We start from the raw sequence: 13804 nt of genomic DNA on the forward strand, positions 1-13804 counted from the left end.
GATTGTGTGTATGAATGTTTGTGTATGTGTGGATATAATTATGTGGATACATGTACATAGAAATGCACTTACAGGAGAAGAAACAATTTTTGCTCTCTTGAAAGAAAAGGTATCGATCTTAAGGAGCAATAAATTTGCAAAAAAGGCAGCCACAAAGCTACCTTGGAAGTGAAGCGTACTGTATAAATTTAAATGTGGTAAGTGGTATGTCATCATTTAATAGAATTTCACAACTTTCTTTCTTTATTTATTTATTCATGGTTTGAAAAACAACTACCATGGCAGCCTAACAAGGCCGAGTCGAGGTAGTTTGCACAGTAATATAACAGAACATAACAATATCACATACAAATTGCTTATGAGAAAAAAAAAATTACAGAACAGATATAATTATATGATAACAGTGTAACATTGCATATTCATTTCACAACTCAATTTCCAAAGCACAGATATAACATTAAAAACCATCAGACATTAAAACATTCATGTAATACAAATAAAAAAGATACAATTACACTCTTGAACACACTCGACATGTTTACCCCTCACATACAACGTACACCTCCTTTTGGCAAAAACTTTGGCACATGCATCACATAATATTTCATACACCCACACAAGCATACACAATTATACACTCCGCATTGCATATCGTAACCCAAATATTTTGCATTTGGGTATTATGTAATCAATACATAAACGAATACCGGCGTCATGGACACACTTGTATCTACACCCAAGCTGACAATGCATGTTTACACCTTCCTTTTTTTTCGCTCTTTTAGAAATCCTAACTACTTGGATGTAGATTTAACATTATGGTTGTGCATGTGTATCATTATATAACTGTGCACGTTCTTGTAATACAAAAGTACATTAACTTAATGGCGTAAGTGATGGATATAGAACACAAAAAGCTATACATGTAGTTAACCAAATGAATAAAATTTTACAAGGACTTTGACTAAACACTAAACTAAGGAAGTTACTGAATCTTCCCGAGTGTAGCATTTTGCCCTTGTTTCTTTGTCCATTTGCAATTTCACATTCTCAACCTGAGCTGGTTTGAAGTTATGGTAAGACCCAAGACAAATTGTCACGGCATGGTACATATACATGTACTAATACTGGAAATACATCCTAAATCAATGTCTCACTGCAAGTATGTGAGAAGCAAGATAGAAAAATATCCACCAAACATTTACTGGACCTAAAGATTGTCACAGAGATTCTCAGGGCACACTATAGCAGAAGAAAAGAAAAAAAAATATGCATTGCAACATATATCAGTTTGCTTTGACACACAGCCCTATGGAAGAAGTAAGAGTCACATCTTTTTATTGCTTTAATTCATTTTCTGTAAGACAATATGCAACAACATACATTTCACCATTTTTCTTTTTTTTTTCTGAAAATGAAATTTAGTTCATTGTATATGATCAAAGCCTTCACTTACCGCAACTCAGAATTTTATCCTTTTGTATTGCTTTTCAAAACTGCCATAGATGCGTGTAGCTACCTGATCAGCCGTCGTTAATGGTCGACTAGGTCAGTACAGTAAGTGCACTACATGAAGTCAGCGTTACGTGTGAAACCAGCCGACCAAACATAATAGCAGCTCGAGATTCGACTCGGCGTGTAGGCCTACCACAGAACTCTTACACAGTAATGTGTAAGAGTTCTGTGAGGCCTACACGTCCTAAAGCTAAGGAAAATGACTCGTCATCAAAGAAACTGTACTGCTGGGACTGTATACACTTATCATGAAAGACAGAAAGATGCAGGTATGCTTCACATTTATAGATTACGGTTACGAATAGTCGAGTCATATTCTATGGGACGTCATACTTCAGTTTCAGGGCCCTTTTTTTTTGCTTACTCGTTTCTGACGCCGACGACACTAATGGCAAAAGAGGCTTATAGTCCCTCGTATTGCATTGTGTGTAGTGTAGGTTTATTGAATCATTAATTAAATTTACGTCTGGACTAGCCCGACCAGACGCTGTTACGCTATGCGAAAACAGCGACGTACCATGTACAGCGACTGGGCTGTGTGTAGTTACGTCTGGACATGGACAGGACATTACCATAAAGTCATATATTTACCGAAGTCTCATTTTTGGGGGCAATGAAGGAAAATGTGAGAAAATGATATTTGTTTAGAAACCAAACTTTCCGTTTTGAAAGCTAAGTTATTTACTCAGACCACGGCCACCTCGGCTCTAGAATCTACTACTAACTAGAGTCTAGGGACAGTTTCAATGTAAATCTTAATGTTATTTTCACAGTGCACAGGTTTATCCTCCATCATTCAAAGTAAGTTTACAAACTCTGCAAATGTAACAGGAGAAGGGTTTCTAAAAATAAATCTAATTTTAAATTTACTAGATCTCTAGCTAACAACATTGGTCATTGAGAATAGTTTTTCCTTCATTACTTCAATATGCTGTAACGTGTTCGAGGTCTTTGTATAATCATCAGTGATCATTTGATGGCTTCTCCTTCTGAGCTGAGGTGAGATATTGCGATTGTCCTGCAACACTTCCCCAGCGGTTTTGCATACACAAGCTGTTTAATTTACTCTATTATGCAAAGGAGGCTTCGAGGTCATTAGTATGCTCTTGCGTTGGCGAATTTAAACCATATCACCACACCTGTACACAGCCCTGCCAACATGGTCGATATACACAAGTCTCGGCCACCATTGGCCACTGTGGTCAATGGTGGTCTTGGCGCATGGGGACGCCATGCGAAGGCGAAGCACGGTGTCTGGGTTGGGTTAATAGTAGTACAAAGTAATACTAGTATATCCATATTGCTGTGTTCCAGATCTTTTCTGTGTCAGTTGGCGCACGGTTAGATATATGTTGGGGAAAAAATCGAGATCACTGTCACTTGTGACTCGCGTAAAATCCATAGTGTAAGCAGTACGCAGTCCAGTGTATCGGTTTTACAAATTCATAACTTTTGCAATCGATTGTCCAATTTTCCTCAAACTTTCACTGATGTGTTCTACTAATATTGTTGCATTCTCTCAATTCTTATGTTTATGAAGGTGAACTTGTCCTTTAAATTTGGTTGTCTTTTTGCACTGATTTTTACCTAACTACTAGTACTAATTGCGCAAACGTGAAACTTTGCAGGTAGTGAGTTTGGTGTATACAGACTAGCAATATGTTTAATCAAATGCATATTCATGGACTTGTGTCTGGAAATTGTAACCCTTTCCCACGGTCGACTCAAACAGAAAAATACACATATCTCGAAAGATACATTTATTACATCATTTTTTTTCACCCAAAAGTCATATGAAGGAAGATATATCCATATTGAAGTTTCAAGGGATTTGGTGGTAAAATAAGGGAGATACGAGGAGGTGACTTTTTGAAATTTTTAATGTCCTTCACTTCGAACGGTGCTTCGATGACTGTTACGAATTCAAAAGCTTAGGCCCCTTTTCGCAGAGTTAATTGCACCGTATCGCCGGGTCTGTGTACTATAGTTATTCTGGACTCGACTAGACTTAACCCAGAGTGCTCCTTCACACAGTAGAACGCTTCACGTTTGGGCTGGTTGCAGTTAGACTAGATGCAGATTCTAGTCTTGACCGAAAGATTGTTCTGTATGAACTATCTACTAGTATCTGGTCGTCGGGGATATGTTCCACAGAGACTGCATCTGGCTTCACAAAATCCCCTCAGAGCGATACCATCAAAAAAATAAAGACTCCTCCGGACAGACAGATCTTTCTGTCTATCTCTAGCCTAGGACTAGACATTTTGTCTCTAACCTAATCTATGTTAGGCTGCCACTGTACCGATCAGTGCTTTGACTGAACTGTAAATTCCTTCCAACAATCATATTTAGAACATAGATAGATACCCAGTGTAGAAGTCTCTAGGGCCAGGGTTCTACGTGCATAAAGTACATTTGTATTTATAATAAAGTAGCAGTACTTAGCCTAGTCATAACATGTACTGAGCTGAGCCTGATTAGGGCTACTGACTCAGTAGTGAGGCTAATTTGTAATATAGAGTTCTAGCTACAGCTACTGCCGGCCGCCCATCATAGGCCCACAGTTAAATTACCAAAAAGTCATCATTAGTTAAGACTGTGTAGGTACAGAGAGTAGCTTGTTAGGCCCTATTATTATTCTGCTGTGTGAGGCAAGGGGTATAAAAAGGGCCAGGGGTAAACAAGAGTGAAACATAAGAAGTCAAACTTAAAGAACACCAGGCAGATGGACCGTGCCAGAATCACATGAGAATGACCAAAGTGAAAGAATATTATTCAGAGGGATGAAGGTTCAGGTGTAAGTTTCTTCAGTTTGTCTCCCGCTACAAATTGAATTTGTTAAGATCGCAACTGCTGATCTGTAAATTGACAAACATGTCGGAAAAAAGGAACCAGTGGTTTAAAGTCATGCACTTCTTTTTCTCTCTCTTGCAGCGGCATCTGGGTATGGAACAAACAAAGCCAGATTGGGCAAAGATTCGGAAAAAGACTTCGACTGCTGTTGTTTGACCCTTCAACCTTGCAAGAATCCTGTCATCACGTAAGTTGAGATTCCTATTTTGCCAGCCTGTCCCACTGAGAATCCAGTTTAATGGCTTCAATTTCTGTTATAAGCTCTCCAACTAGCTAATAATGAGGTTGATTTGAGAAGGACTTTAACTATCAGAATGTTGAGATTAGTCTCAAATTACCTTTTGCATTACCAAGTAAGTTACAGAACTTATTTTGGTTACATCACAGATTTCCTAAATTTGACTGTAGCTTTGATCATGGCCACAGATGCAGAAAAGATAAAATTTCTCCAAGACATCGTTTCACATTCATATAATCATTAATATAATTTGGTACCAATGTGTGTATTTTGAGATGGAGAAAAGATCATGAGTCCAACACCCCCACATCTGGGTTTAGCTCTCTTGCATTTTGTACATGGGCACGTGCGCAGTACATTTTGTAGCAAAACTTTGTCAAGTACAGTGTAATATCAAGTAAATAGTAATAATAGTAATGATAATGATGACAATGATGGAGTCTTTCAATATGCTATGTCTGTCAAGCAGTGAGTATGATTTAATTTTCTCTTTTGCAGGCAAGATGGATATTTGTACGACAAGGAGGCAATTCTGGAATACATGCTGTTGAAGAAGAAAGAGATCCAACATCAGTTGAAAGAATATCAGAAACAGTGCAAGAAGCTTGAGGTACAACCTTTGTCACATGTGACTCTGGGAAACTTTGCTTTAAATTTGTACAAAAGATTATACGACAGTGACAGATGGGATATCTTTGTATTCTTATCATTAACCCATGTCCTTCATCATGACTATAAATCTTTAAAGTGTTTTATTTTTAGGATTGTATGCAGTAAATAGTACTGTTTTGATATGTATATTGTATGTGTAAAAAAGATCCAAACACTACAGGCATTTGTGAATGTCACTGTATAACTCACCATGAAAAACACTATCAAAAGTTTTTTTGAAGTATTTTGTGCTTATATGACATGCAATGCTTACTGAGCGAAAACTTTTGATATTGATTTTGATTATTCAGAAAGGACTTAGCCAAACCTTTGTTCATTTAGACAAATTTATAATATTTTAAAGTGTGCACTTTGAAAATTTTCATTTTGTAATCTAGTAAGTGTTAACTTCTGATGTATGGCATATATACCATCCCTCCAGATCCTGTATGGTGTAAAGTCGTGATGCATTTCATTACAATGTATGTAACTTGACTCTGAGAAATCTCTGACTTTGAGAGACTTTGAGGCTGAGCATCAAGAAAAGAGAGGGTTGTCTCTTTGTTTTATCATATGTCAGTTCTTGGAGAACATTCTTGTTAGACAGTTTAGACTTATTTTAGACCATTTAAAAGAGAATTTTGTGATTTTCTTTCCTGATAGAAAGAAGAGGAGGACAGCAAGAAGAATGAGCATGAAAAGAGAGTCAGGGCCTTTGTTGAATCAGGTAAGAGCAGGATGACTGAGGTCTAGCTGTCTAGACACTGTGTAGAAAGGTCGCTGGTTCAATCCCCAGCGTGACTAAAATGTATTTATGCTAGGGTCATGATGATTGAGTTTTTGTGCATGCAGATGCTTAGTCATCAGTATTGAGAGAGCAGTAGTGGTCAGTGATCATAAGCTAACACCAATGAGAAGACAAAGATGTCTCCTCATTGTGGGTAAACTGATGTTTCCTTAGTGGATTTCTGTACAGGCAACATATGATTCTTTCAGTTCAGTTCAGTTTAAGTTTATAAATGAAATATTTGTGGGAGACTACAGTACAGCTTAGGCAAGACTCATGCATTCAGTATTCAACTTTACCTTTGATTCTCCACTCATCAAGCTAGAATCAAATAAATTTGTGACAAGGCAAGGAATAGGCCCCTGTCCTATCACCCTGTCGAAATCCTAACCCAACAATTGTTGAGGTGTGAATTCAATTTGTCTCCCTCTACAAATGAAATTTGTAGAGGGAAATTGAAAAAATTCACACCTCAACCTTCAATCCTCTGATTAATAATCTAATGCCTACAATAATGTTTTACCCCTGTATGTCCAGAGAGTAACATTATCAGCAACCCTCCCTCTGCCAAGCGTGCAAGGACAGAAGCGCCCTCTACGTCCAATGGTGCCAGCTCGGTGTCCAACATGGAAGGAGGCAAGCACAAGGAGCTCCCAAGTTTTTGGATCCCTGAACACACCCCAGACGCCAAACCAACCCTGGTTAAGAAACCAGTCAGTATTAACATCCTCCCTTCCTCAATTTTATGATCCTTGAATCCAGTTGTTTTTATTGTGACTAGTTTATACCAAATTTCCCTTCATTGATGTACATGAGCACTGAGTATTTTTTGTTTTATGTAAAAGTAATAGCCATGATAAAAATCATGGGCATACATTCTCCCATGGGATTCGAGCCCATGACCTTGTGATTGCTAGAGAGGCGTCATATCATTTAGACTGCTAAGCTTCTGCAAGATAGCAAGTGATAATTCTGATCCATTAAAGCAGCGAGTACTGCGTATTTATTGAAAGTATTATGGTTCTTGCTTCAAGTTTGTATGCCCTTGACTAAGTTGAGTTTTATCTTACCTGGGTACTCTCAGCACTGATTAATCAGTGTTCTTTTACTCTGAAGGGCAATTTGTCGATCGATTGTAATGCTCCCTTATTGCATTAAAAGTACGACTGGAATCTCTCCCTCACTCTCTGTCCCAAAACGGTGCTTTTTGCGTTTAATGACCATCTGTCATGGAAAAGGATGTCTCCATTATGTAGGCAAGGAATTCTTCTGTAATACCACTGAAAAAAATTTGAGTTAGAGTTTATTTATAACAACATATGTACAAGAAAGTTTGAATACTTAATGATAGTTTAACACTACACTTTTGAGTTAACATCAGCATTAATACATAGCACACATAACTGTCTAAACAATCTAAAAACATGGAATATATAGTGGATAAATGATTAAGTAATCTAAAACTCTTTATCAAAAAAGAGCTTATTAAATGTAAATTGATGGTAATAATGTACACAACGAGGTTGCTAAAAGAACCAAGAGATAGCACATGTGCTAGTAGGTGTAAATTGCACTTAGCTGTGTAGTCATGGTGCTCCACACTGATCTATTTCTTGCATGGTCCCTAAAACTCCCTTACTCGTTTGTTTCAATCAGTTTTAACTGATTTCATGGAATTACTCCTATATTTATTGTCATCAATAAATTTTGTTAATTGAGAGGTATATGATTTGTACTTATGCAGCTTTATGCCTTACTGTGTTTGCTCAAAAAATTAATTTATCAGCTGACTTGCTTTGTAAGCTGATTGGCATATGTTCTAAAATCTACTTCCAGGTAATATGGGATTAAGTAATCCTTACCACAATATTTGCATCACCATTGCTTTGAAGTAAAGACCTATTACATTGCTGAGGCTTTGTTCAGTAGACCACCTGCTTTCAGTTGCCAAAGCAATAAAAAAAAAAAAGAAACAGAAAAAAGAATAGAATTTGTTCCATTATTTCTGAAGAAGAGACTTTTCTCTGTTAGATATTTTACTATCATTTTTTCTTTTTTCAATGTGAACATTTCTCATTCTGAGCTTCCACAGTGTATGGGTGTATTGTTGATCTCTTGCCTATAGCAATCTGTAAAAGTTCTTTTCTTGAGAGTGGAATGTTAACCCATTGAAGACGGGTCCTGAGTATACTCTGGCAGGTGTCTATGGGAAATGCGTGTTGTAGGAAAATCTTTCCAGCCTCAGTGGGTTAATGAAGCCATCTCTTATTCTCCCCACCAGGATAAGACAGTCTACTGCCCGATGAGTAAGAAGCCACTGACCATCAAGTCTCTCGTCCCAGTGTCCTTCACTCTGGTGGACAAGAAGGACAGTAAGCCCCTGGTGGCCAAGGAAGTCCGATACAAGTGTGCGGTCACTCACGATGTCCTCTCCAACTCCACACCCTGTGCCCTCTTAAAGCCAAGGTAGCTTATGTGCTCTTCACCTGCTTCTCCATTTCCAAAGTCCATCAAGTTTTCATTGTGCCAACTTAAAACCAGCATACCCTTTTGCAAAAATAAAAAATTATAATAACAAACAAATGATACTAATAATATATAGAAAAAATTGTGTTGGGGTAAGGTAACAGGCCAGTAAAAGACAGAATTTATTTTGTGTTTGTTTTGTTTTGTTTGTTGGAACAAGCATGCACTGTGCATGGAATGAGATAAAGTAGCAATGTGGTCATATCGCCCAAACAAGCGGTATTGGAGGTGTTCACACACACACACACACACACACACACAAAATGATAAAAAAAAAAATAAAAAAAAAACGCTTGAAGCACATATTTTATAGCGAGAGACTATCTGCAACTGATAGCAAGAAAAAAAAAACAACAACAAAAGACAAAGGGTTAAGGATATTATTAGGGTGGGAGAGGGGTTACCATTACACTTATACATTTTTTTTTTTTTTTGGGGGGGGGGGGAGGGGGGCCTTATCTGCTCTTTTACCTTCATTTTCAATTCCTTTCCTTTGCACTCATGATCAACCAAATTCTTCAAAGTTCATCATATTACCATGGTAACTTGCCTCAGACTTCCACCCTTTGTAGTCTTGATTTTTCTGCCAGTAAACCAGTAGTTTTCAAAGCTTTCAAACTACCAGTTGGCAATGTCTGCACAGCTCTTGATGATATTAGATAGTTATAAGAGGACAGTTACTTAGGTGCCACATGTGTCTTAAAGCTATAGAAAGGAGGAATTTTATTCAATAATACTGTAAAACAAGGAATGTTTCCGTGCATTTTAATTTTGAGAATTTTGCGAGAGCCAAGATTCATGAAATTAAAATGCACATGAAAGTTCTTGTCTATACTATATGCTTTGAATGTTAGAGGCAACTCGCAAAAATTTCATGCCGCGAAAAAAGGCCGGCGGCTCCAATTCATGAAAATTTCATGCCGCAAAAATATTGTGTTTTACAGTATTTTGTTGACCCACTCTCCTACCTGAAGAGAGAATTTTTCCCTGCAGAAAAAAAAGGTGCTTTGTGAGAATCTTGATCAGCAAATCGCAAACTTACAGAATGCAAATAATTTTGTTTCTCTTCCTTGCTGTAGTGGAAAGGTGGTTACCATGGAGTGTGTTAACAAGCTGATCAAGAAAGACATGACAGATCCGTTCACAGGAGACACGTTGGAGGAAAGTGATATCATAGAATTTAAGAGGGTGAGTGATTGGATTATTTGATAAATCCTCATTTATATTCTGTCTTTTTCTTACATATGTGTATATGAGGAATGTATGGTTATAGTACTTTGATGAATTGACTGAAAGTTTTTTTGAGAGGGAAGTTAGGATACCTATGCTAATGTTGATGTTTTAAGATCTACACTTTCCTCCTTGCTTAAAAAAGATACAAAGAAATAAATATTACACTGGTTCTTATGATGAATAGATTTCAGAGAAAGTAGATTTTACAAGAACCAGAGAATCATGGACTTCATTGACGTTAGAGTGTCTTGTTCTTGTAATTTGCATGTTATATTAATATTCGTATAACATATTGCATATTATACCTAAATAGATGTATTTCTCCTTTGTTTGTTTGCCTTTGATAGGGAGGAACTGGCTATGCAAGTACTGGAGCCAAAGCAGCAACCAAAGCAAGACCAGTCATGATGGCATCATAGTTTAACAGGTTACAGGGACTGCGGAGTACCGATCCAGGAGGGCATTTCTCCCTATATGTCTGCATGTTATCTCGGCCCTGAGATGGCAAACAACATAGCTACATCCAACATCATTTCCAGTAAATCGAGTTTGAAGTTTCGCAAACCTATAGCTCTTTTTCTGTTTTCATTCAACACTTCATATCTTACCCTAGAAGGACCAACAGTATCAGTAATACAGTGAATGCAAATTGATATCACTAGACCCTTAATTTTTAGTATAATTTGCATTTAATCAAAACATACGTTGTTTTTCCGTCTCAACATAACCATGCTAGTGACATTGCTACAGCAAAACAACTAAGTTTTGATCACTGGCGCATGTATGATGTCCAACAATGTCAATATGTGCACGCTTCTGCAGCCGCGCATGGCACGCAGCCTATTACTGCGTAAACATGTAGATGGCAAAACAATGTATTGCAATGTAGATACTTTTTTTTGCCAAGTCCATGCCCGACATGTGTCAAGCAGGAGCAAGCGTATCACGGCTTACGTTGTTTTGCCAACAAAATTTGAACAATTCCGACTGGGAGGGGGCGTCCTGTCTCAGTTACGGAATGGGTTCTGATTTCAAGATTTGCTCAAGAATTAGATTATATTAAAATGAATTGATCGGTAGGCCTACGGGTGAAATTGACAGTAAGGCCAAAAAAAAAAAATTGTTGCATTGGCGTAACCCGCCCGACCCTAAAAATTCCGCCGACCCCATGTTTTTTTATTATTTTTTTTGCTATCGATATCAAATATCTTGTTGATTGCGATCGCGATCGCACAAACCCGGAAGTGGAAACGGCTCTGGGAATATCGGATGTACGAGGGAGAGATCTAGCGCCTCGCATAAGCCTTAACCCTTGATCAGTACGTCATCTGTTTCCAACACGGACACGTACTCTAGCAATATTTATTCAGTGTATACGTAGCATTCAGACTGCGATGTATTGTGCACAGTTTTGCCGTAGGTTTCTTGTGTGGAGAACTTACACGAATCTGTATATGTGGGACTGTAATAGAGATCGCCGTGTGCGATGAAAAGATCGTACATATGGGTCAATTTGCATCTATCTTATCTAAGTCAAAATAGTAAAATATGAAGTGAAAACATTCAGGATAGGGATTTCAACATCTTTAAATTCTGTGAAGGGGTATAATTCCAGTAATATCGGCCTCATAAATGATTTGTAGAATAGATGAACACAGCACATTCGGTGCAGCAGTTGTAACTGTTTACCGAGCTGAGCACGAGTTTTACACGTAAAATACAGGTAGCAAAAAAAAAAAAAAAAAAAAAAAATCCGCCCGACCGACCCTATTTGAAAATCTCATGTTACGCCAATGCAACAATTTTTTTTTTTTGGCCTAAGGCGAAATATTGTTTCCCATATCACACGTTCAATGCATGTCATGTGAAAAGTTGGAAATGACTTACTTTGCTTCTTAACCCTTTGAAACTACTCAGGCAGGTGTCTATGGGAAATGTGTGTTACAGCAAAATCAGCCCATCCTCAATGGATTAAAGTGGGATAGACTTCTCATCTCATCACTGTGATTGTCAATCTCAAACTTAAAGGGATCGTATAGTTTTGATTGAGACCTAACTTCAGGTTTTTAACATTTTTTTGGTGAGATAATGAGAAACCTTTTTTTCCGACATGTTTGTTAATTTATAGATCAGCAGTTGCGATCTTAACAAATTTAAGGGAGACAAACTGTAGAAACTCACACCTGAACCTTCACCCCTCTGAATAATATCTTTCTTTCATAATGAGAAACCTCATATGAAATGTGAAATAGCATGTAATTCCAAGAGGAATTCAACGTTTATTTGATGAAAATTGGTTTTGAAATGGCTGAGATGTCAAAAACAGAGGGATCCTAATAAAAAGTGGGACCCACCTTTTATTACAATTTCTTTGTTTTACTTTGTTTTTGGATGTCTCAGCCATTCCACAATTTTCATCAAATAAACTTTGAATTCCTCTTAGAATGGTATGCTCTGTACTATTTCATGAAAGTGGTTTCTTGGTATCGCACAAAAAGTCAAAAGCAAAACTCTCATCTGCACTGATACTATACCCTCCCTTTAACCAATTCCAAAGTTGTCGTACAAGTCACAATATTTTGTAAGTACGTATGCGTTGCATGAGGTACAGCTTGTTACTGATGCAATGATGCAAAGTTTTGCTGTTGTTGCTAACAGTCTCAATGATGCATACTTTATCAAAATCTATCTTTTCTTGCTAGACAAGTGATCATTGATTGTGAAAAACTTTCAGATACAAAAATCAGTTTAGTGTTTGATATTATACTGACAAATTATCTGCTACAGTAGAAGGCTGTAACTTTAACAGCTGTACCAGATTCCTCATCATAGAGATAATTTTCTTGTTATAATATGCACAAGGCCCCAGCTGAGGAGAATTAAATGGATTAACAAATTATCTGTCAAAAGTTTTGGATATTTGAAAGCTTGGAAATCAGCCCTCTTTTGTCGTATATCTCTATTACGAGATGTGATATTTCAAAATGAATGCATCTGAAACTTTTGATTTTATCCAGGCAGGTAAGCATGTATTACAACAATGGTTTTTATAGTGACTGTGTCTGTGAATTGTTTTATGTGTTTCTCCACAAATTTATTGAGATACAGGGGATGTGGTTATAATGAGGACCTAAAAGCCATAACAATTACCTTGTTTTATCAGGATACAAAAACAAAAAATATAAAGAGTTAGGACCGGCAAAATTACCATGTCATAAGAGGGTTTTGTTACATCAGACCTGTTTATAACAAGGTCCCACTGTATTCCTCTGTAAATGTGAATGATGTTGTGACCTGAGAAGGAAATACAGTCAACCTTGCTCAAGTCGACCTTGTGTAAGTCAAATAATCACCTAAGTGGAAGGTCTTTTCAAGGCCTATATTCTTCATATTCTATTGATTTTAATTCCTCAAAGTCGAGTCGACGTTATTTCTTCAGTCCAAATAGATTTAACTTGGGCAAGGTTGATAGTAGTGGCATTCAATAGTTAATATTACAAATTATTCACTTAGGTCTTGATGTCATTCTTAGTGTTATCTGCAGACATTTTAGGGTGTATCAGATCTCAGCTTCATATGTTTATGTAAATATGTATTTATGTAAATAAATGTAAATTTTATTGGCCATAAAATTATCAGTTGTATCCTGTTGTTTTGTATTGATCTGTGCACAAGTATCAAACTCTCTTTCAGTATTGCATAGTCATGAGGTTGTAGATAATCTTCAAAAGAGTAAGGTTCTTAAAGGGAAGATAAACCCTCGGAGCAATGTGGATTGAGTGAAAGCAGCAACACTAGTAGAACGCATCAGTGAAAGTTTGAGGAAAATAGGACAATTGATGCAAAAGTTATGGATTTTTAAAGTTTTGGTGTTGGAACCGCTGGATGAGGAGACTACTAGAAGTTATGACGTATGAGTGGACAACAATACAAAGAAAATATCAAGAAAATTCTACAAAAATCCATTTTTCATGAAAATTACAAATTCCGTCAACTTGATA

The 13804-nt window shown here is 37.1% G+C and overlaps 1 protein-coding gene across 1 annotated transcript; it reads left to right on the forward strand.

The window, feature by feature from the left end:
- Positions 1 to 1692: 1692 nt before the first annotated feature.
- LOC140236228 (nitric oxide synthase-interacting protein-like) lies at positions 1693 to 13435 on the forward strand. Its single transcript, XM_072316193.1, has 8 exons — positions 1693 to 1784; positions 4450 to 4555; positions 5105 to 5216; positions 5921 to 5984; positions 6582 to 6757; positions 8326 to 8510; positions 9650 to 9758; positions 10151 to 13435. The coding sequence occupies exons 1-8, from the start codon at positions 1715 to 1717 to the stop codon at positions 10220 to 10222; spliced, it is 894 nt and encodes a 297-aa protein (XP_072172294.1). The 5' UTR covers positions 1693 to 1714; the 3' UTR covers positions 10223 to 13435.
- The last annotated feature ends 369 nt before the right edge of the window (positions 13436 to 13804 follow it).

This window comes from Diadema setosum, chromosome 12, assembly GCF_964275005.1.
Source record: "Diadema setosum chromosome 12, eeDiaSeto1, whole genome shotgun sequence".
NCBI lineage: Eukaryota > Metazoa > Echinodermata > Echinoidea > Diadematoida > Diadematidae > Diadema > Diadema setosum.